Source organism: Balearica regulorum, chromosome 5, assembly GCF_011004875.1.
Source record: "Balearica regulorum gibbericeps isolate bBalReg1 chromosome 5, bBalReg1.pri, whole genome shotgun sequence".
NCBI classification, from domain to species: Eukaryota; Metazoa; Chordata; class Aves; order Gruiformes; family Gruidae; genus Balearica; species Balearica regulorum.
The window spans coordinates 12,044,392-12,071,312 of NC_046188.1; the positions used below are offsets into that span (position 1 = coordinate 12,044,392).

Sequence of the window (26,921 nt, forward strand, 5' to 3'; positions counted from 1 at the left end):
TTCCAATCGTTCCAGTATAGGCATTTAATAGGCTAAATGGTGTAATACATCTACAGGACATACATTAGTCGAGTGTTATGTACAAGTGGCATTTTACAAAATTAGAAAGAACTGAAATAGAGCAAAATCCAACAATGTCTTACTCCATAAAACTTCCTTTCTGCACTACATGAAATATTCTACAAGCTAGACTAGAAAAATATGACTGAATGTCTTTTTTTTTCCTTTTTAGTTTCTACAAAGCTTTTAATCCAGAAAAAAATACAAAACAACTATTGAGTTTATTAGGGAGACAACACTTGCACACAGACAAAGTAAGTGGACATTCATAGACCTGCAAGTTGAATAAATAGGGCTTGTTCGTATAAAACAATTTTCTCTCTGTCTTGCTCTCCTATTTTAGGGCCTCTGGCCCATGTTCAGAAAAATAAAAAAGGGAGGAGGAGTTTGGCTTTGTGTGGTTGTTAAGCTGAGGCCACACAACTTTAAGACAAAGTTGTAGTTTGAAGCATCCATTTGCTTCAGGTAAAATACTTCAAGGGAGCAACGTGAAAGACGGAAAAGGAAAGAGAGGAGTAATTAGGCTGGAAGGAGGAAATCTGGCATTTCCATATGGGCTGTAGCTTCATGTACTAGGATGAAAGAAGTACTGTTGCGTGGCTGTTTTTCAGGGTGTATGTAGAATTTTGTTGTTTCTTTGGGAAACTTATTTAGGGAAGTGCCATTGACCTCAGGTGGAAATAGGATAAGGGCCATCCAGAGCAGGAAGGGAGGGAGCGTCTGAAAGCAGATAGAGAGCACATAAAATTGAGGGAAGTGTTTCAAACAACTGTTTTTCCTTTTATAAAGCAAGAAGCAAATTAAGTGATATGTCTAACGTCATTCCTCACGGAGCTAGGCAGATGCAGATTGAAAAGAAATCACACAGCTAAAGATATGTTGTCACCGTCGTCGTTCTTCCCCCAGAGCTTTGTAAAACTCTTGACGGTCGATGCAAAAGCAGCATTTAAAGAGCACCTCGCATTTGCCCGGCCGCCTCGCCAGCACAGTTTTCCTCCTGCCGCAACCAGCTGCAGACAGGTCCAAAACGGGGACCTCCTCTCGCTGCTCGTGTGCTACCCAAACCCTTAGCTTGAGCTTGTTCTCGCTTCGTTGGCTTTACCAGAAACCTGTCACCAGTGAAGGGGGTGACGGGTGCGGCAGCCAGATTTAGGAGGTGCTCTCGAAACCTTCAGCTACCCTGGTGAAATTCAGTGCTCTGACCAGAATCCCACTCATCCAACAAAATAATTCTGTGACAGCGTAGGTAAGAGAGTCTACATCAAGAAGGCAAAACAGATTGTTATATAGGTTCAGAGAGCAAAGTTTAACTTAAGTATCACATTATACTATATTATACTGCTTATAAAAAGGGTTCTAGATCCCAAACACCCCAAATAATGAGCTATAGTTTTGTACATAAATTAATGTTGCTTTGAAGTAAAATAGTCTCTTTCCGTTGTATTAAACATTCATTGCACAGAATTCTTTGTAAGTAAATATATTAAATTTGGTTGCAAAGAAGGTATAAACTTATCTTATTAATACATCTGGCCAATAAATTTTATCCACCATCACACAATTAAAAGTTGCCATTAAAGAAAATTATTACTGGAGAAAAGAAAGCACTTGGAAGTCAACTTAGGAGTTAACGCTGGAAGAAATCCTGTTATTTCGTTCCACCTACAGTGAGTGGCTTCTTCCGGCTGCAACATTAATTGGAAGTACAGACCCCATCCAGCCCTGCAGAGATGGAGAAAGCCAACTTTGTAGCTTACGGGACACTCGCCAGTGACACAGCCAAACCCTTTTGAATACATGCATTATCTACCTCCACCAACGCTGTCCAAAGGGTGGGTAGTGTTTTGGGCCGAGATCAGTGCTTCTCCTGGGACTGTGGGAGGGAGTCTCTGGGAGGTTCCTGTGCAGGAACACATTTACCCCTGTCAAAATGGTCCCCAAATCCCTACAGAAAATCCACTGGATGCCCGAGGTGTCCACAGACAGCTTGTCGCACCGTGAGCTCTGGTCTCCAGGAGGTGGCTGGGCAACCAAAGCCAAGGGGGCTGTGCTGTGGGCAAGGGCACCGGTGAGTTTGCGTCCCATCACTTGGCCCTTCTCCACCCTTCCTATTGCCGGTGACCGGGGGGACCTGGCGTCAGGCGAAATGGAGGGCAGGTTCAGGCTGTGCTATGGAGCTCCTATCACCCACCCCCAACCATCACCCAGCTTGGGTTGAGGGAGGAACGGCTGGGCCTCTGCACCTACATTATACACCAAACATACCAAAAGAAGAATTGTCACAACAATTTCTATTAACGACGTGGGACAAATCCAGCCCTGGCAGCAGCGGGAGCCATCTCACCGGCTTCAAGGGAGAGGAGCGCGCACCACGCCATGGCAGGACCTGGGCCTGAAGAGTGCACGAACAGCACGATCCACCCGACCAAGCCTACAACAGACAGCCTCACTCCACAAACACCAGTGACTAGCTAATCTGCTTCGACAATGTACAGCGAGAAAGCGTTTCCGAAAGGCGTGAGCCTTATTGAAAAGGCGGCTTAAGAAAAGGCTGGTTTGTCCGAATTTGCACAGGTTAGCCAAAGGGAGAGAACTGCTCTAGGCCGCCCCAGGGCAGCAGCCTGGAGGCAAATCTTACACTTGTGTCTCTATACAAAAGTTACAAAATCAAATGGTGACATTATATTACATCTATTGTCCATAATATCACAGTGCTAGTTTTAAATGGCTAAAACCAAGAAATGTTTTAGATTTAAGACATCCCTCCTGTAGAAATGTAACCCCTTTGTCCTGCTGTTGATACCTGAAAGCAGCCTTGCTTGAAAAAGGTAATGAAATGTGCTAATTGAAATTAGGATCATTTTTTTTCCTTGATAATCTCGTATTTCCTAACACGTCCCATTGTCTCCCAAGGAAAAATTAAACAAATAATATGAATCCCAGCCTGAAAATCAAAATGTTGAAAAGAACAGTTCTAAAGCCCAGATGCTTCTTACCAGGTACTAACTAAATAAAACCCTTGCAGATTTAAATACAGATTACTTTGACATGTCTTCAGAGTGCGTTAGCTTCCCAACAACATTCACAATGAAGTTTCACTTCTGAGGCCATGGAGTCCCTATTCATCCTCTTCAGTTCTGCTTTCCAGAGTATCTGTACTGTCTTCCACTTCTTGAGCTGGGTGCACTAAAGTATCTGCAAAGAAATGGCTCATCAGTATTTATCATAGAATCATAGGATGGTTTTGGTTTGAAGGGACTTCAAAGATCATCTAGTTCCAACCCCCCTGCCATGGGCAGGAACACCCTCCACTAGACCAGCTTGCTCAAAGCCCCATCCAACCTGGCCTTGAACACTTCCAGGGATGGGGCATCCACAACCTCTCTGGGCAACCAATTCCAGTGCTTCACCACTCTCACAGTAAAGAATTTCTTTCTAACTTCTAACCTAAATCGACCCTCCTTCAGCTTAAACCCATTACCCCTTGTCCTGTCACTACACTCCCTGATAAAAAGTCCCTCACCATCTTTCCTGTAGGCCCCTTCAGGTACTGGAAGGCCGCAATTAGATCTCCCTGGAGCCTTATTTTCTCCAGGCTGAACAATCCCAACTCTCTCAGCCTGTCCTCATAGGAGAGGTGCTCCAGCCCTCTGATCAACTTCGTGGCCTCCTCTGGACTCTCTTCAACAGCTCGATGCCTTTTTTGTACTGGGGCCCCATACAGGGTATTGTATTTGTATGCCCCATACAGGTACAACAGCCTTAATTTGATTCCCTGCTCCACCAGACAGTTGATCTGTTAGGGGGATCAGACCTGGCATGAGTGATTTGCTCTACTTGCAAACCAGTAGTTAAACCCAGAGTAGGGAATTCTGAGTGCATCGCAGTCTGACTTTACAGGGGACTTGAGACCTCAGGACAGATATTAGTGAGATGAGGTGATGATCCCTATGAACAGTCACTGTAGTGGGAGGGCTACCTGCTGTCTTGGTGAAATCTGCTCAAACTCTCAGTCCTGAAAACATAATGAGTCCGAACATCAACGTACAAAACCAACACAGAGGCCATAATGTGCAACCTGGAGGTCAGGCCATAGATTTGGCTCATATTCTTCTTGAATGATTAAACCCTGTGGTCGCCACCACCCAGAAACGCCAACTGGAATAGCAGGTGATTTGACACTTTGAGATGAGACCATTTGTCATCACCCCTTTGAAGGGAAGGGAAGGCGTTTCTTGCACCCCACCCTGGCTGCTGTCTCTGGGTGTTTGGGTGGCAAATGTTGGTGCGCTGAAATGGAAACTGTGACACTCTTTAAGGGAAAAGGAGAGCACTGAGATCAAAAAAACAGAAATAAATAGACTAGTTCCACAATGCAGCACTCACTGTGCAAGCTACACCCCAACAAGCTCTTATCTTTAGTCATATTTACCCCACAGTGACACTACAAGTCATATTTACAAATTTGTGAGCTTCTCATACATTAATGACCTCCTGGGACACCATGATGCTTTGAAAATGTGCAGCCGTTAAATGCTTTGCTTCTAGGCTAGGAGACTGGGAGGTTGAATGCTGTTGAATAGCATCACTGTTTCCTAGAGTGAACTGCTAATGTGCAGCAAACTGCCTGTTGGCCATGCGAGTGGCCAGCACTGAGCCTGATGTGGGTGTAAACACCATGTGCTCAAAAACTACAAGGAAATTTTCAGTCCACAGGACTCCCTTTCCAGTGCAGTTTCTGGGCACCTTCAAGCACCTACTGGTCTTTGGTACACAATTAACTTCAATGCATGGTATGGCCTGAAATTGCTATTTTCCTGTGGGAAAAAGGATGAAAATTATTCATTCAGACCTTCCAGATCCATCTGCTGCTGCTGCTGGACACAGACTCTTTGGTCACCGTGAACACCCTTGTCTTCTGCTGATTTCAGGTCATCAGGAGGCCAACGCAGCTCCCCGCTCTCCACCTCCCCAGACTCGGTCGGCTCCACCACGATCGACGGCAGTCTTTTGGACAGCTTGGGGTACTTCTCACGTGAATCTGGGAAGGCCTGGTGAGACATGTGGGTATGTGCCTGTCAAAGCCTTGCCCAGGGATGCATATTCAGAACAAGCAGAGTACACCTCCATCTTAGCATCCTTTCTACATCTGACATGCACTCTCATGTCCACCAAAAACCCCCTTCAAACTGGTGCAGGACAGCAATCCCGCACAGGGAGGATTTCTAAGGCAGCTAAATCCAGCTCCTTGCTGGCTAAGCGTGGACGCAGAGGGACTATAGGTCCCAGCACACTCTCCTCTACACATGCTGTCCCTCACTGGGCAAAGAACTGACTTTGCTCACCAGCGTGCCGGGCAGATGATTGCCTTGACTTGTGTGATTCGACATGTGTAGTAACAATGGAGATTTAGGTGACAAAATTCATTATGTTGTCAAACACTTGTGTTTCAGTTCTGGTGGGTTTTTAGGACGCAGAGGTCGTTGCTGTAATGGTAAGCTAAATGGCTGCTGCAGCCCTGCTAGCTGCTGTCCTTTTATTCTGGTATGATATTCATGTTTTCTTGCAGTGACAGTTTATTAAGAAGCCACCATTCTGCAGAGCTATTTGCTGTAACGTGAAACGCTGTATTTTATGATGCATTCATGCAAAACAGGTAGCCTCAGAGATCATCTTTACACAGAGGATGGTGCCAGCTATTATTTTCATTTGTTACATTGAAGCTGCAGGTCAAACGCTATGCAGCGATTAGAGCTTGAAGCTGAACTAGGTCTGTTTAGCGAAGGATACTGTAACACATAAAAGTGCTTTCTTGTTTTCAACATTGCTGGTTCGTTTCAATCCCTCAGGGTACTTTGTTTTGGATTGGTTTGGTTTTTTTCTGTTTTGCTTTTTGGTTTGTTTTTGGGTTTTGGTTTTTTTTTTCAGGAAAAATCATTCCAGCTCCTCCAGGATGTTAACAGAAGACAAACTCTGTTATTGCTTCATTGAAACCTTATCTCCTGGCTTCTCAAACTTCCATACACCTGCACTAATGGGTTGGAAATTTCTCCATGCTAGCTGAGATTTATTTTATTTTATTTGTAGCAATAAAATCAAGGTGCAGACTAGGGGACTGAACTAGGGGTTGAGAGCAAGAACCATCCCAGTTTAACTCCAGGCACTGCCACAGGTTTGCTGTGTGCTAGTGGGAACCCCACACACACATCTGCAACATGTTCACCACTGAATCAGGGTGTCTGGTTAGATCGAGCACTGCTGTTAAAGAGCCAGTCTCAGCACAGCTCCTGCTATAAGCAGAAATCCACAGACATTCCCTAACCACCCTAAAAGTGGGCACATTCCCCAGGACATCGCCAGGGACCTGGAGGTGTCATAACCCACATGGAAGTGTTTGCTCTGTGGCTTCTGTAACCTTCCTTCATCCCAGTAACTGCTCTCTCTAAGAGTTCAGGGTTAGTTGTCCCACTTGGCATCAGAGCTGGTACGGGGAGGTAAGCCCTTGGGAAGGGCAGTTCTCTTCCTATGTGTCTGGGAAGCAGCAAGCACAGTTTATCTGTATCTGACTGCGTGGCTGGAGACAGGAAAGGTCAATAATTCTCATCCTTGTGCCCTCGCACCCCATGTTAGTGTTGTGGAGATTCATTACTCTTTGGAAATCTACATGAAGGTGAAAAAATGTGTAATGTTGGTGCTGCAAAGTGAGACACAATTAAGAAATTTCTTTTGTGAGAAAGCCCCCTCAGTGCAACTAGACCAAGTGAATCACTGAAGGTAAACCTTCCTAATGCCTCCCTGAGCTGCACCACATGGGCATAACTCGTCCCGATCAATGCTGCTCACGCTGCCTATCAGAAAAGTTCCCCCCAACTTCCCATTACACAGCCTCCTCCTGAGCTGTGTACAATTTGGAAAGACTTTTCCATGGCAGCCATCTTAACTGGGAGGAATTTTTAAGAAGCTGCTAATACGATCCTGCTGTTTCCAAATATAAAACAAAGTACAACCTCCTTGGCCAGGACAGGTCCAGAGACACCCCTGAGCAGCAGTGCACTCACACCCCTGAGCCAAATGGCTCAGCTGGCAGAAAACAGCCATAAAATTGTGGGGAAATTGCCTTGTTTCCTCCCAGGGCTGCACATGCAGGTGACAGTGACCTCTTCCCTCGGCTGCTGCTCAGCCTGCCTGGGTGGCAGAGGGCTGCACGACAGCCACCCCATCCCAAAGCCTGCCAGCAACCCCGGGATGGGAGATCCAATACAACAATATTTCTGCTTCTTTCATCTGCACTCTGAAGCCCTAGGAAATGACACACACTGATCTAAAAATGTGCTAAAAGCCAATTAGTACAGCTGCAACAAAACTTAGGAAAGGCACCTGTGCAGCCTCAGCTTGGCTATTTTTGTTTGTGTCATTCTCACATGGTCCTTTCTCACACCAATCACATAATGTTTTTTCCACCGGAGCCCAGTATTTACCACGTCCCTCCAGGAATGAGTCAGGACTGGCAGGAAGCAGAACTGCCTGTCGGGCCTCGCTGTGTTTTTCTGCGGAAGCTGGAGTATGTGATGAGTGGGCAGGAGACTGCAGGAAGAGAAGGACCGGTCTCCTGGCCACAGTGCTCAGAAGTTGCTGGAAGAAACCTAGCTTTCCCACTGCGTCACTGACTTTGCACTACTTCTCATTTCTTCTTGCTTTTTTGCCTCAGGTGGCCATCACTAAAACGTGGATGGTACCACCTTCTCCTAGAGGGGAAAGGTAAAGGAGCTGGGGGAAAACCTCTGGAGCATATGATCAGGGACACCATAAGTGTTGGGTTGGTGTGGCAAGGTTTTGGTAGCAGGGGGGGCTACAGGGGTGGCTTCTGTGAGAAGCTGCTAGAAGCTTCCCCTGTGTCTGATAGAGCCAATGCCAGCCGGCTCCAAGATGGACCTGCCACTGGCCAAGGCCAAGCCCATCAGCGCCTCTGTGATAACATATTTAAGAAAGAGAAAAAAAAACAGTTAGGGAGAACTTTTGCAGGCAGAGAGAAGAGTGAGAAGATGTAAGAAACTCTGCAGACACCAAGGTCAGTGCAGAAGGAGGGGGAGGAGGTGCTCCAGGCGCCAGAGCAGAGACCCCCTGCAGCCCGTGGTGAAGACCATGGTGAAGCAGGCTGTCCCCCTGCAGCCCATGGAGGGAGGATGAGGGGGTGTAGCGATTCCACCTGCAGCCCGTGGAGGACCCCATGCCGGAGCAGGTGTAGGCACCTGAAGGAGGCTGTGATCCCGTGGGAAGCCCGCGCTGGAGCAAGCTCCTGGCAGGACCTGTGGATCCGTGGAGAGAGGAGCCCACGCCAGAGCAGGTTTGCTGGCAGGACTTGTGACCCCGTGGGGGACCCACGCTGGAGCAGTTTGCTCCTGAAGGTCTGCACCCCATGGAAGAGACCCACGCTGGAGCAGTTCGTGATGGACTGCAGCCCGTGAGAGGGACTCCATGCTGGAGCAGGGGAACGATGAGAGGAGTCCTCCCCCTGAGGATGAAGAAGCGGCAGAAACACCGTGTGATGAACTGACCGTAACCCCCATTCCCCGTCCCCCTGTGCCGCTGAGGGGGGGGTGGAGGTTGAAGCCAGGAGTGAAGTTGAGCCCAGGAAGATGGGAGGGGTGGGGGGAGGGGTTTTAAGATTTGGTTTTATTTCTCATTCCTCTACTCTGTTTTGCTCAGTAATAAATAAGATGAATTCCCTCTCTAAGTTCAGTCTGTTTTGCTCATGACAATAATTAGTGAGTGATCTCTCTCTGTCCTTATCTCGACCCACAAGCTTTTCGTTGTATGTTTTCTCCCGTCTAGTGAACGAGGGGAGTGATAGAGCGGCTCTGGTGGGCACCTGGCCCCCAGCCAGGGTCAACCCACCACACCATAGAACAGCCCTAAATACATAGGTGGAGTTGGAGCTGGCACAGAGTTTGGGCAGTGTACACTAACACAATAATGAAAACCTGGGACTCAGTGAAAAAGAGGAAAGAGAATATTGAAAATGTGCTCTTTGAGTGACCAGCATCTATCCTGTGCGGTCAATGAGGCATGGGAAAGCCTATGGTACACTCTTTAATTGCATACAGCCTTTCATTACATGCACAAGTGATCTGAAAGGAATTTGCAAAATTTCAGTTCTGACTTCCCTGACTTTCAAATGCTTGATTTTAACCTGCAATAGGCTGCTCCTAGAGTAGTTTTCTGAGTCTGCTTGCAACAATACACTTTGTGCTGAGAAGTAACACAGGTCCACCAGGACACGTTTAGGCAGTTTGTCCCTGGCACTGACACTGAGCCTCACGAGCACAACCACGGAGCACAAACTGGGACACGGAGGTTGTCGCAAGGGGGGCTCGGGACATCGTGATCCCTCCTGCTGGAATCGGCACCGCAGGCGGGTACACAAGTGGGTGTGTGAGACTGCCTGGGGACAGAAAATGCTCTTGCACCTGCCAGCAAATGGCCCTGACCAGCGCTGCTGCTACGATGCCACAGCCATTTATGTGAATTACACAATCGTTTCAAATGGTCTCTTTTCTAAAAAAGGGAGCATCCCCCTGAGCCTGAGGAAACTTAGCTCATTACAAGAGTGGCTGTATAAAAGCTATGTTACAGTATTGGCTGGATGTCTTCATCACACGATGGTTGCTCAGATCTGAACTCTTGGTGACAAACAGCATCTTTGCCTGCATCCCCACAGGGGCCGGGCATCACTGTCACCATGCCCCGGAGACCTGGCACCTGACAAAACTCTCCTGCCAGAACTCTTACCTTTTAAAAATAAAACCTAAGTAGGATCACACACGTATTTGAGGGCTTGTTCTTCTGGCAGCTGTGCTCTGCAATTCAATATCTACATGTATGACAGTTATTAGTTGCATTAAATTCCATTTGAAAAGCAACTCAGGATACTTTCCAGTTTTTCTAAAGTTACCTGGCTTGAAGGGCCTTCTTCTTCCTCAGGAGTCTGGCTGAGCGCAAATTCCTCCATCACTGGTTCCCGTGTGTTCATCACCTCTGTCATGCTGTGAATATTAAAGCAGAATGGGAAAACTCAGCTCTGAGCTTTGGCCCCACAGTTAATTAAACAACAGACATTGACTTTTCATATTTGTTAAAATAATTGTGTTACAGATTGTCCTTTTTAAACAGCCCACCAAGAAGTGTTTCCTTGGCCCTCCAAGCGAACTGCTACCGCTGCATGCCATGATGCAGAGCAGGGCATCGACCCCAGCTGCCCCCCTGGGACAGCAGAGAGGACCCCCATAGAGTCCTAGCGTCATCAGCAGGAAAATGGGAGTTCTCTAATGTTATCAGCAACCAGTTATATATATATAACCTGATATATGAGCTCAGAAATTGCATCTGTTGACCAAATAATGTTACTCATGGAAATATCAGCCTGGAATTAAATTCTCATTCTGATTCTTCATAATGTCTTCAATATTTGCTCTTCCCAGATGTCTCTTCCATTTAGTCACGAGCCAGCACTTCTTTCTAAACTGTTAATTCCAGACACACCAGCTCTATCGGTGTCTAAGGGCCAGATTTTCAGTAGTCTTTACTTGCCTGAGTGTTCAGAGAGGTGTTGAGTGGGATTTTCAAACGCATCAGGGAAGGTTTGGCACCTAAGTCTCATTTAAATCAGGGACTTAGGAGCTGCTTATGTGCTGTTTGGAACCCAAGGCACTACAGTGCTGGCCTATGCACTCTCCTTGTTCCGCTGGGCACTTCGGCACCCCGGGCAGAGGGATGAGAGCTGGCTGCAGTCCTCACTGCAGGGAGCTCAGCCCAGCCCATGGTTGGGTAACTGCATGTCTCTATGGCGTTAGGATTTTCCTCACATTTGAGATTTATAGATACAGCATTCTATTGAAAAATTTGAGGATGGCTGAAAACTTCAAAATGCTTATTAAGTGCATAGGAGCAAACAGAGCTGGAACCACTGTTTGACCTACAGACCGAAGGGGCCATATTCATTTTGGATGGGAATACATCAGCCTTGGATGGGTTTGGCCCTGGGCCTTTCACTCTCTCTAGCTGGCATTCGTCAGGTACAGCAGCTACTGGCTGCCGGAGCCTCCTGCAGCACGCAGAATGTAGGCATCATCAATTACACCGCCCTGCCACCTGCCACAGCAAGCACCCCTTTAGGCACGACTAAATGCTGCCATTAATTCCGGTCCAGCTTCACACACAAAAGCCTTCTTTGTAAAGGCTGCTCCTACTGAGAAATGCAAACTAAAACATCTTAAGGATAACTTGTTTCAGGCTTACATTACCAATTACCCCACAAAACTAAATTTTACAATATCTGCAATTACTACAAAACCCTTCACAATGACTTTAATTAGCTGTAGCACAGAGCAGCGTGATATCGCAGAGACTTTCACTCCCACTGCATCGCATTGAAAAAAGAGCACGGCAGACCCAGGAGACACTTCAGCTCAGCTGTGGGCCAGGACCCGACCCCATAGGCATCCACCAGCCTAGGAAAAAGCCCTGAAGTGCCAGCCTTGGACCCAACAAACGCCGAATTAAACATCACACTTCCTGGTACACACACACACACACCAGGAGAGCAGGACCAGGCTCTGAAACTCAGCAAGAGGCTCAGCCAAATCCCTGATCTGGGCATCCCCCAGCTTACACAGCCTGAATCCTCCCAGAGCCACAGCACAGTAGAAGAGGGACAGATTCTGCTTGCTAGGAAGAGAGTTTTGAGCTCCCTGCCTTTGCGTGGACCTGCACCCCTCCCCAAGGACACCACATCAGGACACCACAAACCATCTAACCAGTAAAATACATTTATTTTCTGGACACATGCTTTTATTCCTGCAGCATCCAGCAGGCCATACCACTGGGCACCCACTGACGACAGCACTGAGGGAGTGGTGATCTGGAAACAGGAGACCCTTTCCCAGAGTGGTGACCATGGGCCCATTTGTGGCAGCTGTTCCCGCCACCTGAGGCAGCTCTTAAAAGGACAGAGCTGTGCCCTTGGACCCTTCCTTGTCCAAAAGGAAAGCAGCACTCCCTCCATTGCCTCCTCTCTCTGATCATCCTTGGTGCTCATGCAGTTCTTGCCTTTTTTCCACATCCTGGTCCTGGTCTCTGGTCCCAGAGGGAACCTTTTGCATCCCTCCTGTTGCCCTTCCACCGCTACCCCTGCAGAGGACCATGCTGGGCCACAGCACGGGCCCCCTCTCCCACCTCAATTCTTTGGGAAAAGTTGGTCTGGGGGGGCTTTCACACTGCCTGTCAGCCAGACCCCGCTGTGAGCATGGAGGAGCACAGGGCCCACCGCTCTGACCATGTCCAAAATGAACGTCTTTCTTTTCAGATCCTTTTTGGGGTTCAGTGCCCCATCCCCAGCTGTCCTGGATTGCAGGGAAATGGAAATGAGAAAGTGTGTGTCTTGATGGAAATAATCTTGGAGGCTTTGTGGGGGGGGCAGGATTTATGAAGTCTTGGGCTTGGCTATCAGGGAGAAGACATGTCCCACTGCTGTGTGTCCTGGGGGCTCGTCCCCACTAGCCAGCAGCAGATTCCTGCAGTTGCCCACAGCTGGCTGGTTTATTTTAGCAGCCTTTCAATACATACCAAGTGTTTAAAACACTTCTCTGTCCTTATTCCATGGGACATTAGAGATATACATCCACACATGCACTGTCAAATGTGTCATATAAGCTCAAAGATGTTGTTAAGACCTCATGAAATTCTATTATTGAGCAATAACAGGCTCCGTGCTTCCCTAAGACCACATTATACCCCGCAGATTATTTCTAAATGACAAAGACAAATGATTCTGGCTAGGAAAATGGTGACAGTCCTGCCAGTGTTACAGCAGATGCCTCAGTGAATCAGCTCCCAAGCTGTTGAAGCCCAGGCCATTTCACAAAGTCTGTGCAACTTAAGGGTTTGATTGAATAGGATGGCAGAAGTGATTGTACTTGATGTGTCTCAGAAAAGAACATGGGGCCATGCAATTGGCAAAAGAATTAGGCTTTAACTGGAATAGATTAATTGTTCTCAGTCTCCACTTAGGAACAGTAAAAGAAAGGAGAAGAATCTATATGGGCTGTGAAAGCAGTGATGCTTCTAACAAGCTTAACTAGGTATTTAACAATAAAAATTACTACAAGTAAAATAATTGAGAATGTTGCTGCAAATCAATTCATCTGAAACTTCAAAATTACCTGTGGGACATCACTGAACTGTTTGTAAAGCCACAGAATCTGAAAAAGGGGTTTAGGTGCTGCTTAGGGCTTTTTTAACTATGATATGATTTATGCGCAGGAGAATTTTTTACTTTTTAGCCTGTTTTCATGGAAAAATATTGAGCTACTTTTGCTGCTGCTTTTATGTAAGAAGTGCATACAACAGAAAAGTGGCTGATACAAACGAATTATTCTAAGAACTGTATCTTTTTTAAATTCGGTCTTGCATTCATTTTATGTATGGTAGGTACTGATATCACCGATGACATACAGTAGCCATAGTGATGCAAAACAAGGCAATAAATAGCATTTACAAACAAAGAATAAATTCTGCTCTGGTGGATGAGTCACCTACTCTGAACCTTAAAATTCTTGTGGCAGTGAATTAAGAGATGCATTTACTTCCCCTAGGTTTAATTAAGCTCAAATATACCAATTATGGGAGAAGAAAAGCAAAATTTGTTCTTGCTTTTCTGTGAGAAAGCTACATTTAGAGAAGATTATCTTAAATGCAACTGCTAACAGTTGCAGGACCATGCTATGCTGTTCTTTTTCCAGGGGCGCAGAGCAAAGGCACAGCCCACTTTCTGCTGTTTGTGATGGCGCTAACAAGGTCAGTAACATACAGAGCAATATATAGGTTGACGAGTGCTAAACCACTTACCATGAGAAAGCGCTCAGAAACAATGCACGCATTTTTTTTTTACTTTTGAACAGAGGGCAAAACTGACCTGTGAAATTCCTGGTGGCAAACCAGTATTTGACTGAGGACCAGCCTCAGGATTCAAAAACGTGAAGCACTTATGAGGCTATGGAAAACAGGCAGGTTGCATGATGCAAGCAAAGATTTCCTTAAGAAGAGGGGCAAAACCACATTTTATGGGACAGGCTGAGCCACGGCTGGGAACAACTGTTACCCAAAGCAAGGATCAGGCTGGAGGATGCTCAGACATGCACCAAGCTGAGGCCTGATCCTGCTTGCGCCTCACCAACCAGGATGGGCAGCAAAGGGGACACGCAGCCAGAGGACGAGGCTCCATGGGGGATAAATGGCATGTACAGACTGCATTACCTTCAATCACATCAACGGATGTTGCTTCCAAAAACTTTCCTTGCTGCAGACGTTCACGTCGTTGCTGAAGTGTCGTGCAAATGCTGTCAAATCCTAAAAGTGCCTGAAAGAGACAACACAACAGAGTCAGAGCGTGCAACCAAAACGACAACGCTGGCAGCAACCCGTGTGAAAGAGTACTACCGAAAACTTGCTGCAGAAACTCCTACTGTGAGGGTTTGTATCATTTTCTATGCCAGATGGGAATTGATCTCACTAATGACGAAGCTCATCGCATACCTAGTGAATTACCAAGGCCATTAATGTTCCAAAAACACCCAAAGCTCTTAGCTGAAATACCTTGCAATTTGACTCTTTTTGGGATGATAGACCTTAGTCCTTAGTGTAAGCTACGTAAAACCTGCTGAAACTGGGACGCTCTGAAATGCTCCCATAAAGGAATTTTGATGATAGTTGGAAAATCAGAAAACAAAAATGTATACCCTTATTTGATCAGTGTGCTTAGTGAGACACATTCAAAACATCAACGAATGAGATTCCTGCTCAAGAAGCTACTGGTCAAGACACAAAGATGACAAAATATACTGAAAGAAGGACACCTTAGGATAACATTACTGCACGTTTCTTTCAGATGTTGCAGGAGAAGTGATTTTTGCAAAGGTCTACTCCAAACTGAAGGTAATACTTTGACTGGTATCAGGACAGGGAGCCAAGTGACAGACGTGAAGATCCCACCATTTCAAAGGGTGAATCACCAATTTCTTATGACTTCTTTGTCAGAAAGTCTTAGCTGTAGAGCTTGAGAAGTTACAGTGCTGAAATACAGTCAGTATCTTGGCCAAAGATGATTTTCTGAGAAATTTGTTTAGCCCTGCAGCTTGCCAAATATATATTCATGCCAGCCACAGCTATTTCCTTGGATGGGAAAAAGGTGTTTTCAGTGAAGTGAATGGCACCAGTGTATATATTTTATATCCTCCAGTGGTTTGGATTCCAGCCCAAGTGATTAAACAAATCTACCTGCTCTGGAGGCCTTCCTACTAAGATTTATAACATTGGATTAACTGCACACTGATTTTATTCAAAAACAGTGACAGAGGAAAAATTGTGCGTTGCGTTCTGGAGTTTCTTCTCATGCCACAGACCATGCTTATTGCAAATTAGGGAAGCAGGAAATCACATCTCCATCCCCAGGATTCAATTCAGAAGGTTTAATTCTTGTCTGGCAATTTTCCTTCCTAACCAATGATCAAACCAACTTCAGAGAGGCTAATGTTTTGTCCCTTAAAAATTCATGACTACACTCAAGTGCTTGTCTCTTGTATGGAAACCAGAGAGCATCCAATACCATGTTATCCAATACTCTGGGAAGAAGATTTTTATCCCACTACCTATTACAAAACTGCTGCTATTAAACCCATGAAAATTCAGCAAGAACTTGTCTACCTTCAATCTCTCCTCTAGAAAATACTGGATGTAATAAGAACAGTTATTACACTGAGTCATCTCTCAATGAGAGACAAAATGGTGTAAGAGATAACAAACCGGGCACCACACAGCCATTGGTGGGAATCCAAGCCAGGCCAGTTGCTTGGATTATAGGGAACCACTCAGTACTGAATGAATTAAACCCACATCCATTGCTTTTCCAGTCTCTCAGCAAAGGACTTCCAGATTGAACTGACCTAAGACCCATCTCCTCTCCAAAGTTTTGGGCAACTCTGTCCTATGGTGCACACAATGTTTCAGAGGGGATGTCAGCCCCTGGGGCTCAGGTACTTGAAAGCTGTATCAAAAAGAAAATCTCCTGAGGACTGCAGTGCGGAAGTCCCTTCCCACAGCCTGACACAGTTTTATTTAAAAACAGAAAAACTTCTTCCCAGTCAAGATTGTTGAAGAGCTCAGTGTTTCCAGTGTATAAAACTACCAGAATGCATTTATCCTCTGAAGAGGAAATACTCACTTTATCTACCTAATAGATGTGATGAGCTTTGGCTAACACTAGAGGAAACGTAAACTAATACCCTTCCTTCTATGATACTTCTTAATCTTTTAAAAACAAGGCATGGCTACTGAGACTGTGCAACGAGGCTTTACTGCAGTGGAAACAGTCTGGAATGATTCTTGTAAAGCCTTTCTCTGCTTATCTCTTCATGTTCCTTCTTACTCTTACCCACTTTTGCTGCTTTGGTGATTAGTCCAGCCTGGATCCCATTTGCTCTATGCACCCTCTTCTGAGCTACCCCTCTTCTGCTGCCCCAAATTAATGTACTCTCCTTTGCCTCTGCTTGATAACCAGCTGCTTCTCTGGCTCCACGGGTACCAACACAGCTAGGCAACCCTTCTTGCTTTATTTCTCCTGAGAGAAACCTCAAACCCATGAATCACCTGAAATGGTTCAGCTGTGCACCAGCTGGACAATGTACCCATGTTGTCACCGCATCATCCTGCTCCTCTGCTCATTTGTCACATGCCCTCATCATGAGCCAGTGTGGGACGTCTCTGAGGAAAGCATATTATGATGTGTTACGTGTTGCACATTGGGGCTGGGCTGGGATCTAGGAGCGTTCGTGCCTGACTGCAACAGAAATAATAACCATTTTCACGCAGCCTGTGAGGCATTGCCAAGCAGAGCCATACGATGGTGTGCACATGTGCTGCTGTTAACAGCGACCAAGAAGTCACAAGTCTCAGAGACCGGAGATACTGCCTTGCCACCCATCCCTTGGGCTTGGGGAGCCCTGCTACACTTCCTAGTTGATTTAGGGAATAGTCCAATGAGCTGGTTATGTCCAGCCTCTTTAGGAGCCACAGCACCAGCAGAAGAGTGAGGAGATACAATCCAGGGAATGATAGGAGAGCTGGTTCCACCAGTGAGACCAAACAACGCCTCAGGGTGGCCCCTTTGCCCAGATCAAGGACCTCCCACTTTCCATCCCACATAAAGGGATGGATTTCCACCTGTTCTGCTTGGCACGGGCCAAAAGCCCAGGCACCGAAAGGTGCTCTCCAGGCTTCTCTCCCACTTTGGAAAGGAACTGGGACACATTGTGTGTTTGGAGTTTCTACTCCACAAGGACATGGTCTGTCCCAGTGGAGTGGTATCACCAACCACGGGAGGACAACCGGCACCAGGGTGCTGAAGCAGGATGTTGTGCAGCAATTCTGGCCAAATGGGTTGTGTGGGAAGCCCAGCCTGGCTGTCTCTCCTGGATCGTGCCTGGGCTTGCCATGGGAAGAGAGGACACCACGCAAAGCAGCGGAGGCCTTTCCTTGGGATAAACCCACTGTGAATTGCAAAGTAGATGTTTTTAAAGTGACCACGCTCCATTGGGCAAAATAGAAACAGGACCTGGCCACAGGTTGCAATCCTAGCAGCCCGCAGATTGGCCACTTGATAAAGCAGCCCCATGTTTCAGAGGTGCCAAGTGCTGAACGCCTTCCCAGGAGGCAGCGGCACCTCTGACATCAGGGCACTTTTATTTAGAGATGCCTCCTACTCTGAAAGCACCATCCCTCCTCTGCCAGCTGCCCCAGTGCTGGAGACGACTGTGTAGCAGAGGAAGACCTGACCTTGGGGTGCCAGGGGTGCTGCTAGATTAGCGGAGGCTGTGGGACAGCCTCCTCCCCTCCCTGACTTCCTGAGTTAATCATTCCCCCAATGAGCACGCATGGAAATATTATGATAACAGCCTAACAATACCACATTGAAGGTATACCTTCTAACAAATAAGTGTAGATAGGCAGCAGAAATTGGCATTGAACCTCTGCTCCATGTGCAAATTTCTCATTTTTCTGGCATCGCAGACACGGGAGCCCTCCCCTTCTTATTTCAATGGGATAATCCCAAGGGCTTTACTAGCCCTATATTTAAACTGTGCTGGAGAGACATCCCCCACGCAGCTCTGCGGGCTCAGCCTCGCACGCGGGAGGACTGTAAACACCGAGCTCTGGGAGCTCGTCCATGCAATCGCAGCGCACATGTGGTTCCCACTGATTTCAGATAGCGCCTCAAACAAACCTTGGGCATCCGGTCCCCCCTGCTTCACCCCACTAAAGCCTCTGGATAAATGCAAACTTTTCTTCATTCAAGGACTCTGGTCTTTGTGTGTGCTACAAAAAGAAACCCCTGCTATTGATTACAAGGAAAATTGGGACAGGGCATGCATAAGAATGGTGTTAGGCAGGAGAAGCAATGGTCTACCACTTGATTTTTGCAAAGTGGAAAATTTCGACAAGCCACAGTGAACCCTGCTCAGCAATTCCCAATAAACAGACAAGTCCAAGGAGGTTTTTCCACCCAGGAGAAAAGCGAGTGTCTTATTTGGGCAACTTCCCTGCAGCAGATCAGGCTGTCAGTTCAGCCAGGGTGGGTGTGTGAGTGATCCAGGACAGAGCTACGGTTGTTGTGGCAGACGAAGCCAGGAAGGGGCTGCTCATGTGGTACCAGAACGTGCACGTCCCTGCAAGGAAACATGTCAGTCAGTGTTTTCTACGGCCAGGTGTTTCCATGGATCCAACTCTTCTATGCCTTGGTCTTATGTTAGTGTCCTAGGAGGATGGAGCTACGGCTTAGGCTCTGCAGTGCTTCGGTCTACATGAGTTGGCCTGGGCCATCCAGAGGTAGGACCATGCCTGGTACCTCTGCTGGGGGTGGGACACTAACTTCAGCATCTTAGCACAATCCAAAATATGGGCTTACCTCAGTGACACTCTGCAGCCTCCAGTTTCCATGAGTGCCTACTGAGCTCAGCTCTTGGACACTGGATAGGAACTTGGACAGCTTCTTCGTTTCCCCTGGTTGCGCATTTGTAATGGATGCATTTTATCAAGTGTTGTGGGTTCCATGGGACTAGCGAAACTTAAATTATCACATGGACCACAGAAGATAAATGTGTGTGTGTATGAACTCCTATTTAAACCTCCCACTTCTTTTTGGATGCAAATCTTTTTCCTAAGCAACTGAGAAAAGTGCGATATGTGTCAGAGTCTGGAGATTAGAGATCTGTTCTGTTCCCTCATTTCAGAAGCTCTTGTCTTCGGCCACCCACGCAGTACTTGAGTTCTGCTCTCCACAGGCCAAAGCTGCCTTCCTCTCCTCAGCGGCGTGTGCTCTGCAGAAGATGTCGATCTCTCTCAGGAAGCAGAGAGATGAAATGACTCTCGATGTGGAGGAGCAGGCATTTCAGCATGAGACGCAGCACGTAGTTTGGGAGAGCGAAAAGGGGTAGGAGGCTGCTATTTCCAGACCGTGCTGCCTCTTGCCGCTAACTTCGCAGCAAGCTGCAGTTTTTACTGTTCCTGCTCCAAAGAAGCTACTGGGGTAAATATCACCCTGGGGAATTTCTCAAATACTCATCTGTGGACTACCAACACTAGAAAACACAGGCTTGCAAAGGGCACGGTACTGGCAGATCACTCTAACTCAACTTCCTTGACTCCTGGTGTTGCACAGTGAGGCATTGAGGAGCCGTTGTTCTTCTTGCATCCCCAGCTCCTGGAGTGCCGTGACTACACACAAACCTCAACTTCCAGTTTGTCATAGTTGTCCAAGTTCCTAATGGCCCTGTTTGCAAAAAGCAGCTAGAAACTTGACTCAGAAATGGTCACAGAAGGAGGAAAAAGAATTAAAATGTGCCCGTGTTTAACTATCTCAATTTTTAAATCAATCTCATGATTTGGGGGTGATTTAACTCAACTTTTTTTGCAAATGATGTTTGTAGTGCTGCTTGCTCTGGGTGCTTCCTTGGTGGGTTTTTCTTCTTTTTCTTTTTCCTGGCTGCTTTAGAGAAGCTCATTTATTTCAGCTCTTTGATCTCAGCGCTTAACTACCTGAGCTGCCTCGTGGAGGATGCCACAAGGGATAGGTATGGCAAGGGAGGAGAGCGGGGCAGCCAGCCAGGATGCTCGGAGATAGGGATGAGGAGCAGACAGCCAGGAAGCATGTGCAGAGCAGCGGAGGGAGGAAGAAGCAGAGCAGATGGGAAGAATGACTAAGCCAGCTCCTCCAAATGCTGGTAGACCTCGGTATCATGGAAATCTCCACAGAGTCCTCATGGAACTGTGTGCCAAGAGAAAGTTTGGATTTATTTTTTTTTAACATCGGATTCAGCAGCTAATTGATGTGAGAGGACCTCATTAAGAAAACAGCCCCATCAAAATTAGAGATAAGCCTCAACAAGCTGTTAAATGTTTTTAGAGGTATCTCTTCTGGTACTTGCTGTGCAAATACTCTCTCATCTGAGAGCTTGCTTTTGGAATCAGAAATGCCTGTGCTGAGCAGAGTGTTTCTGAGCTCTGCTCACGTAGTGAACCTTACATTGCTTCAGTTTCTCCAAACAATCTATGAAGCCAGCACCTTACAAATAAGTACATCATTCCTTCTAATTCAGAGCAACCGTTACTAAAGAGTCTCAGAAAGAAACGGTTTTGCTTCTGGGATCTTCCATGGAAGATGACAATTCTTTCGTCCCTCAGATTTCATGCCGCGACTGTCCCTCACCTTACAGCACCCATGGGAATTGGTGACAGATGAAAATTAGCTTCCTGTGCTCTTTCTACTATCCCCTAGGTATTTCTGGATGGTCCTGAATTCAGGCCAGAGTCCCACAAGAAGAAGATGAGCAGGGAAAAAAGTATCTTAGAATATCAATGCAGAGTAGGTGATTGTTAGATGGAAATGTCATGCGAAATGGATTGTGAAATGTCTGATGTCGTTCTAGCGCTGTGAAAGAATACTCCGGATAGTCTATCACTAGGCTCATTTCTAGGTAACAGAGTAGGATAAGAGGTTAGGTATGGTTAGGTAGAAGAGTATTTACTTAAAAGATAAACTAGTTTTTTCTCTGTAACCTTGCCGAAATTGGAATATGGTGCTATCAGTGCTGTAATATGATGAAATGTTGAGCATTTAGTACAGAATTTAGTAAAGTCAATGCAGCAAAAGTGTTAGATTTAAAAAACAAGCAAACAAAAATCCACCAGACACTCCTAAGAGAACAAAGATAATGAAGAGACTTTTAATGTTCCCTATTGGTAATTAACAGCACAACTGCAGGTGTCACAACATCACAACCTAACACCAGGGATGCGGCTGGTTTTCTCTAGGAATTAAAACTCCGTAACCTTAATTGAATTTCCAAGTATGGGAAGTTGCCCCAGGCTGAGACAGAGGATATGAGAACACCATGTGCTGTCACAGTAGGGATGGGCACAATGGAGGGCAAGGACAACATGCGGCTAAAAATAAAGAAATTATTTAAAAAATTAAAATGCAGTAATTTTTTGTTGTTGTTTGAATGAGTCATTAATGCTGAAAGCAGATATGCATTAATAAAGCTATGAGTCTTCCTGCCAACCAATTAACACGTACCTTCCGGATCTAGAGGTCTCCTAAATATTTGCACACAGGCAGTTTATGCGTGTGCATGTCAGAGACAGAACCCAGCTGAAAATTCAGGTTACATCTTACAGAAGTTGCAGTGGTCTCAATAGAGGAGCTGGACTTGGACTATTCTCTCCTAGTCCTATGGGGACACGGGCACTATGGGGCAGAATGCTGTGGGATCACTCAATGCGCCCTGATGAGAGCAGGGGCTTGTCCTGCTTGACCACAGCTTCTTCAAGCACTGGTATCTGCTCTGTAGAGGACAATACTGGTCACACTCTCCCCAAACCGTGAAGGAGAGGTGATCTCAGCCCCTAAGGACCTGTGATCAAAGAGGGACAAAGGCTGAAACAGGGAGCTGAGATAAGGTTTTAAGGACCTGTTGGTATCCCTCAGTCGTTTTCATTCTACCTGGATGTTACTGGTTGGCAGTTTTCCTGGGGTTTGCAATAAAGCCTTCCTTTGAAAATGAAAAATTCAAGAAATTGTTTCATTTACAGATTTTTCCAAAGAAGGTACCCATGTCTGAGGAGCAAAGGGAAGGGCTGGTGCTGAGAGGCAGCTGCTGGTCTCGCTGAAGTCACGGACAGCAGGGCTCCTCCTGCCTGACATGACATAGGAGCCACCCCGGATCGAGGCTTCTCTGACTGACCCCTCCAAAATAGACAGATCTGGTTAAATAGGCTCAAGCACAGGGGCATAATTTCAGAAATGAGAGAGAAGGAGCAATTTCAGCCTGTGACACCGTGGGTTTGATACCTGATCTATGCAAAAGCCTGTTGCTTAATACAAAGAGATCATTGTGAGAAGGGAGGGAAAGCAGCGACTATATTTGCACATTAATTTCTTCTGCTAAAGTAATGTACCAGAGACGACAGAGGAAATTCCACTTGATTGACAAATTGTCAGGCTAGATCGGGAAAGCAAGGAAACCAGGTCAAGTCATTCCCTGTTTGCTTGCTTTCTCTCTGTAATCATAATGTTGACTCTGAAAACATGTTTTTTAAATGGAATATTAATTATTGAAATCCTGAGCTGTGAGTTGGATTCTTTTCTGGGCACAAAATTTGTTGCTCATTAAATCTAAGAGATGGAAAACACTGGCTTGAGCCTAGTTGTGTGTAGGCAGATTTCCGCACATCACCTTCATTTTCAGGCTACTCATAAGGAGGCATTGTGCAGAGAGCCAGGCTGCAGGACAGGCGCGAACACCAACTTCTGGGTCTTTCAGTAAGATTTGAACCTATAGCCGGGAGGGCTTCCTTCACTGTACCGCTGACTATATCACCGCAGTAAAGATCTCAGTCAGGAAAAGACTAATGGAAACAAATTTCTCTGTGTATATTGCTTACTGTGGCTTGAGGGGTTAATGCTACATCCAGCCTAACCTAACTCCCCTCTGCGACTGTAGCTATATTCAGAGATCTACAAACACGTCTCTGTCCCAGATGAAAAGAAAATTTTTGTGGTATGTTCATTTGGCAGTAGGAAAATATTCACACCCCTTGCGCAGACTGAAACATAGTCCTCATTTACAGAGCAAAGTAGGGTCTTTCTTTCTTTCTTTCTCTACAAGTAATCGTAGGTGTGGTATTTGCTACCTGATGGGAAAAGCAGGATTTCAGTGTTCTTTTACCCAGTTCAGCTAGGCTGCGAGCAAAAGCATCATTGTCTTAAACTTGTGCTTTGTTACCTGCTTCCTCGCCTCAAAAGTTGCCTTGGGAGAAAAAAAGAAAAGAAAAGAAAACCAACAAAAAACCCCAACAAAACGTAATAAACGAACAGCTAAGGCGATCACAGACCACAAACCAACAACTCCCTCAGTGCTACGCTCATTCATGAGGATTCCTTCACACAGCCCTTTCGGCTGCCGAACAAGTTCTTTGGTGTTTTTTAAAAGAAGAACTCGTTTTTCAGTGAATTCTCCAAAACATCCTTTACTCAAAAAAAAAAAAAAAAAAAAAAAAAAAAAAAAAAGCCATCTGGAGAAGCAAGCCAGCGCAGAGGCACTTTCTGCCTTTCCTTCCCGTAACTCCCCGCAGCCAGGCGTGGAAGTGAGACACTTTACCCGGACGGCGCTCGGACGGCTCCCGCACCCCGCACCCCGCAGCCCGCAGCCCGCTCCCCGCACCGCTCCGACCCGCCCCGCCGCCCCAACGCTCGGTCCGGCTGCCGGCTCCGCCACGGGCGCGCTGCCCCACGGCACCAGGCACCAGCTTCCCGGGCTCCGGGCCGCCGCCGCGGGGCTGCAAGCGGAGGACTTACAGGTGGCGGCTCTTCCCCGGACTGCCGCCGGACCCCGCAGGCGAGCTCGGGGCGGCCGCCCGCCGTGCCCCGCCACCCGCACCTCCCCCGAGCCCGGCGGAGAGCACACCCCCCCCCTCCCCGCCCTCCGGCCCGGCTCACCGGCGGGGCAGGCGAGGCGAGGCGGCAGCCGCCCGCCGCCCATGCACGGCGGCAGAGGGGAGCCGGTAGCTCCGTCAGTGCGTCCGCATCCTCCCGGGCCGGGCGCTGGCACCGCCGCCGCCGCCGCGGCACCTCCCCGCCCGCAGACCGGCCCCGCCGCTGCCGGCGCGGGGAAACCACTCCCCCGGCAGCCCCGGCGGGGCGGTGCGCAGCCACAGCCCCCCCCCGGCACGGCACGGCACGGCACGGCCCCCCGCCGCGCCCCGGCCGCCCTCGCGGTCCCGGCACTTTCTGTTGACACGCGTGGAACCGCAGGGCCCCACCCAGCCCTGGCTCACGCAGCGCCCCACGCGAGGGACAGAGGGTGCCGGGACGAGACAGTCCCTCGGAGCAGTTCCCCCCCGCTTGCCCTACTCACGGGTGTGGGGCTGACACGGGGTCCCGACCCCTCCCCGCAGCAGTCTCTGCTGAGAAAACCCTGAATTCAGGAGGCACAAACTTTTTTTGGTTCTTTTTGGGGGGTGGTCTTTTGAGAGGGGGTGGGTGCTCCACCCCGGGGTGAGTTTCCCAGGCACATTCCCTGCCCGCAGCAGGGACGGACTCTCCTGGGGGCAGCATCCCCTCCCCACCTCGTCCAGAGAGGCCATGGAGCTGGGGGTGGTGGGCAGACTATGCCAGGACTGTGATAAGGGGCTTCCCCTTGCCTGGGTGCTGTCAGGAGCCCACCCCAAACCCAGGGGAGAGAGGCTGTCAGGGGACCATTTGCAGCTCTGCTTGTATTTGTGATGCTGGGGAAAGCGGCAGAGAACACCCGCAGTGGGGTGAGGCACTCCCGTGGCAGGAGCCTGGGGAGCAGTGGTGGAGGGATGTGGTCCCAGAGGGCCGTACAAAGGAGCAGGATCCTCCTTGCTGCTCCGCATCCCCTGGGAAGCAGCTGAAGCACAGGCGCTGAGGGGTGTGAGGGGGGCTGAGATGTGCCTTCCTCCCTCTGCACATCCAGTGACTGGAGCTGCGGGTTCAGCCCGCAGAGATGCAGCCCCTGGGGTCCCCCCTTTGCTTGGCCCCAGGGACGCTGGGGCTCCGGGGAGGGACACGTGCCACGGCTGCCGGAACAGGCCTTTCCTTTGACGCCTTTCCAGAGAGAGGCACTTCCAGCAGGAGCACAAGAGAGCGTGATGGAGCAGTGTGAGCACTGAAGGAGAGGTGAGTGTCAACCAGAGGAGGCTCTTCCAGCATTCGGTTCGTGTGAGGTCCTGCGAAACCAGTGCCAGCATGTGCGGACAGCACGGGACGCGTGGAGCATCCAGGGCAGGCACGGCTGCAGGCCGGCCAGCAGCAGGCAGGGGAAGAGGAGGTGATGTGTAACCTCCCCTTCAATCTCCTCTGCTCGGGCTAATAGTGAGTTGTCAGGAAACGAGGGGCTCGGCCTCCATTTCAGGGTGATTCATGCTTGGCTGGTGGGGAGAAAAATGTCAGCTGCTGCTGACTTAAGGGAAGACACCCGCCTGTTTCTGTGGGCAATGCTGAAAGGTAATTGAATTAGGGCAGTGGGACAGTGCTGGCACAGCTGCGTTCAGCTCTTCATGCACCCGGGATGGTGGATCGGAGGGATCTTGTGCCCATGCTCAGTCAGCCCATTTGGGGGTGAAGGCAGCTCCTTCTCAAAAGATATATATATATATAGATATATGTACGGACTCCATGCAGAGAGTGTATCTACAGGATATTTTCCAGTGCCAGGGTTATGGGCATGGACCCCAACTCAACAGCCACCCAAAACCTGGTTGTGTCGGCTCTCCTTCAGGAGCTGCTCCTGAATTGTGAGCTTTCACACACTGAGTGCTTTTTACACACTCCTTTTGCAAGTGTGTATAAAATGTAGCTATCAGCTTAAACCTATATATACAATATATAGCTTCAGCGTATAAAGACATGGTGCTCTGAGAATGAACTCTGCCGTGGCGATGGGCTGGCCATTTCTTTCTGGCAGTTTTCGTTCCCAGACTCGTAATAGTGAGTTATTCTTGTCTGAAGACAGAACGGCTGTAAGGGGAGATTTATGGGGTGGATGTTAAAATTGACTTCGCAATAACATTGGGAATTGCAGGAAATCTTTAGGAAGAAAGTCTCCCTGCGACTAGAACCCCAGGGTGATATTAGGGAGCCTGGGTACCCCATCAGGCACTTGTGCAGTGCAGGCGATGGCTGGGACGTGGCAGGATCCAGCCATGGGGCTGGGCAAGCTGCTGCGCTGGGCGAAACAGAGAAACTGCTGCTGCTGCTGCTGCTGCTCTCCGTATCTAATGGCATCAGGTTGGTGGGGACAGTGCGGTGGCACCAAGGGACCTTTCCCTCTGCTTCCACTTCTACTCTCCACTCCCCATGAGCAGGTTCCTGCCTGCACTTTTTCCAGAGTTGCTTCACCAGTAGCTGCAAAAGGTGGAGAGCGGGGACAGCGGGTGACTGCTGTCAGAAAAAAAGATGGTTTAAAGCTATTTTGAGTTTTGCAGAAACAACTGTTTATTTTGGTTTTGTGGCCACAAGGAAGAAAAGAACAAGCTTCTGTCTCCACCACAGGATCTGTGTAGTCCCGGCTGGCAGATGTGCCTCGGTGGGACACAGGGGCTGCACCCAGCCCTGTGGGTGCTGTGGGTCACGCTGTCTGCCTTCAGCCCCCACGGTGCCCTGCAGAGTGTGGTGGGCTTCGCTCCTGCTCCTCACAGAGATCGTGGCGGGGAAGTGGGCAGTTGTGCCTCTT

The 26,921-nt window shown here is 48.1% G+C and overlaps 1 protein-coding gene across 1 annotated transcript; it reads right to left on the minus strand.

The window, feature by feature from the left end:
* LBHD2 (LBH domain containing 2) lies at positions 1-24,377 on the minus strand. Its single transcript, XM_075753521.1, has 5 exons — positions 24,164-24,377; positions 14,371-14,473; positions 10,013-10,103; positions 4,913-5,111; positions 1-3,255 (listed from the first exon to the last, which is right to left on the minus strand). Exons 3-5 carry the CDS (start codon positions 10,100-10,102, stop codon positions 3,179-3,181), a joined length of 366 nt encoding a protein of 121 aa, XP_075609636.1. The 5' UTR covers position 10,103; positions 14,371-14,473; positions 24,164-24,377; the 3' UTR covers positions 1-3,178.
* Between the last annotated feature and the right edge of the window lie 2,544 nt (positions 24,378-26,921).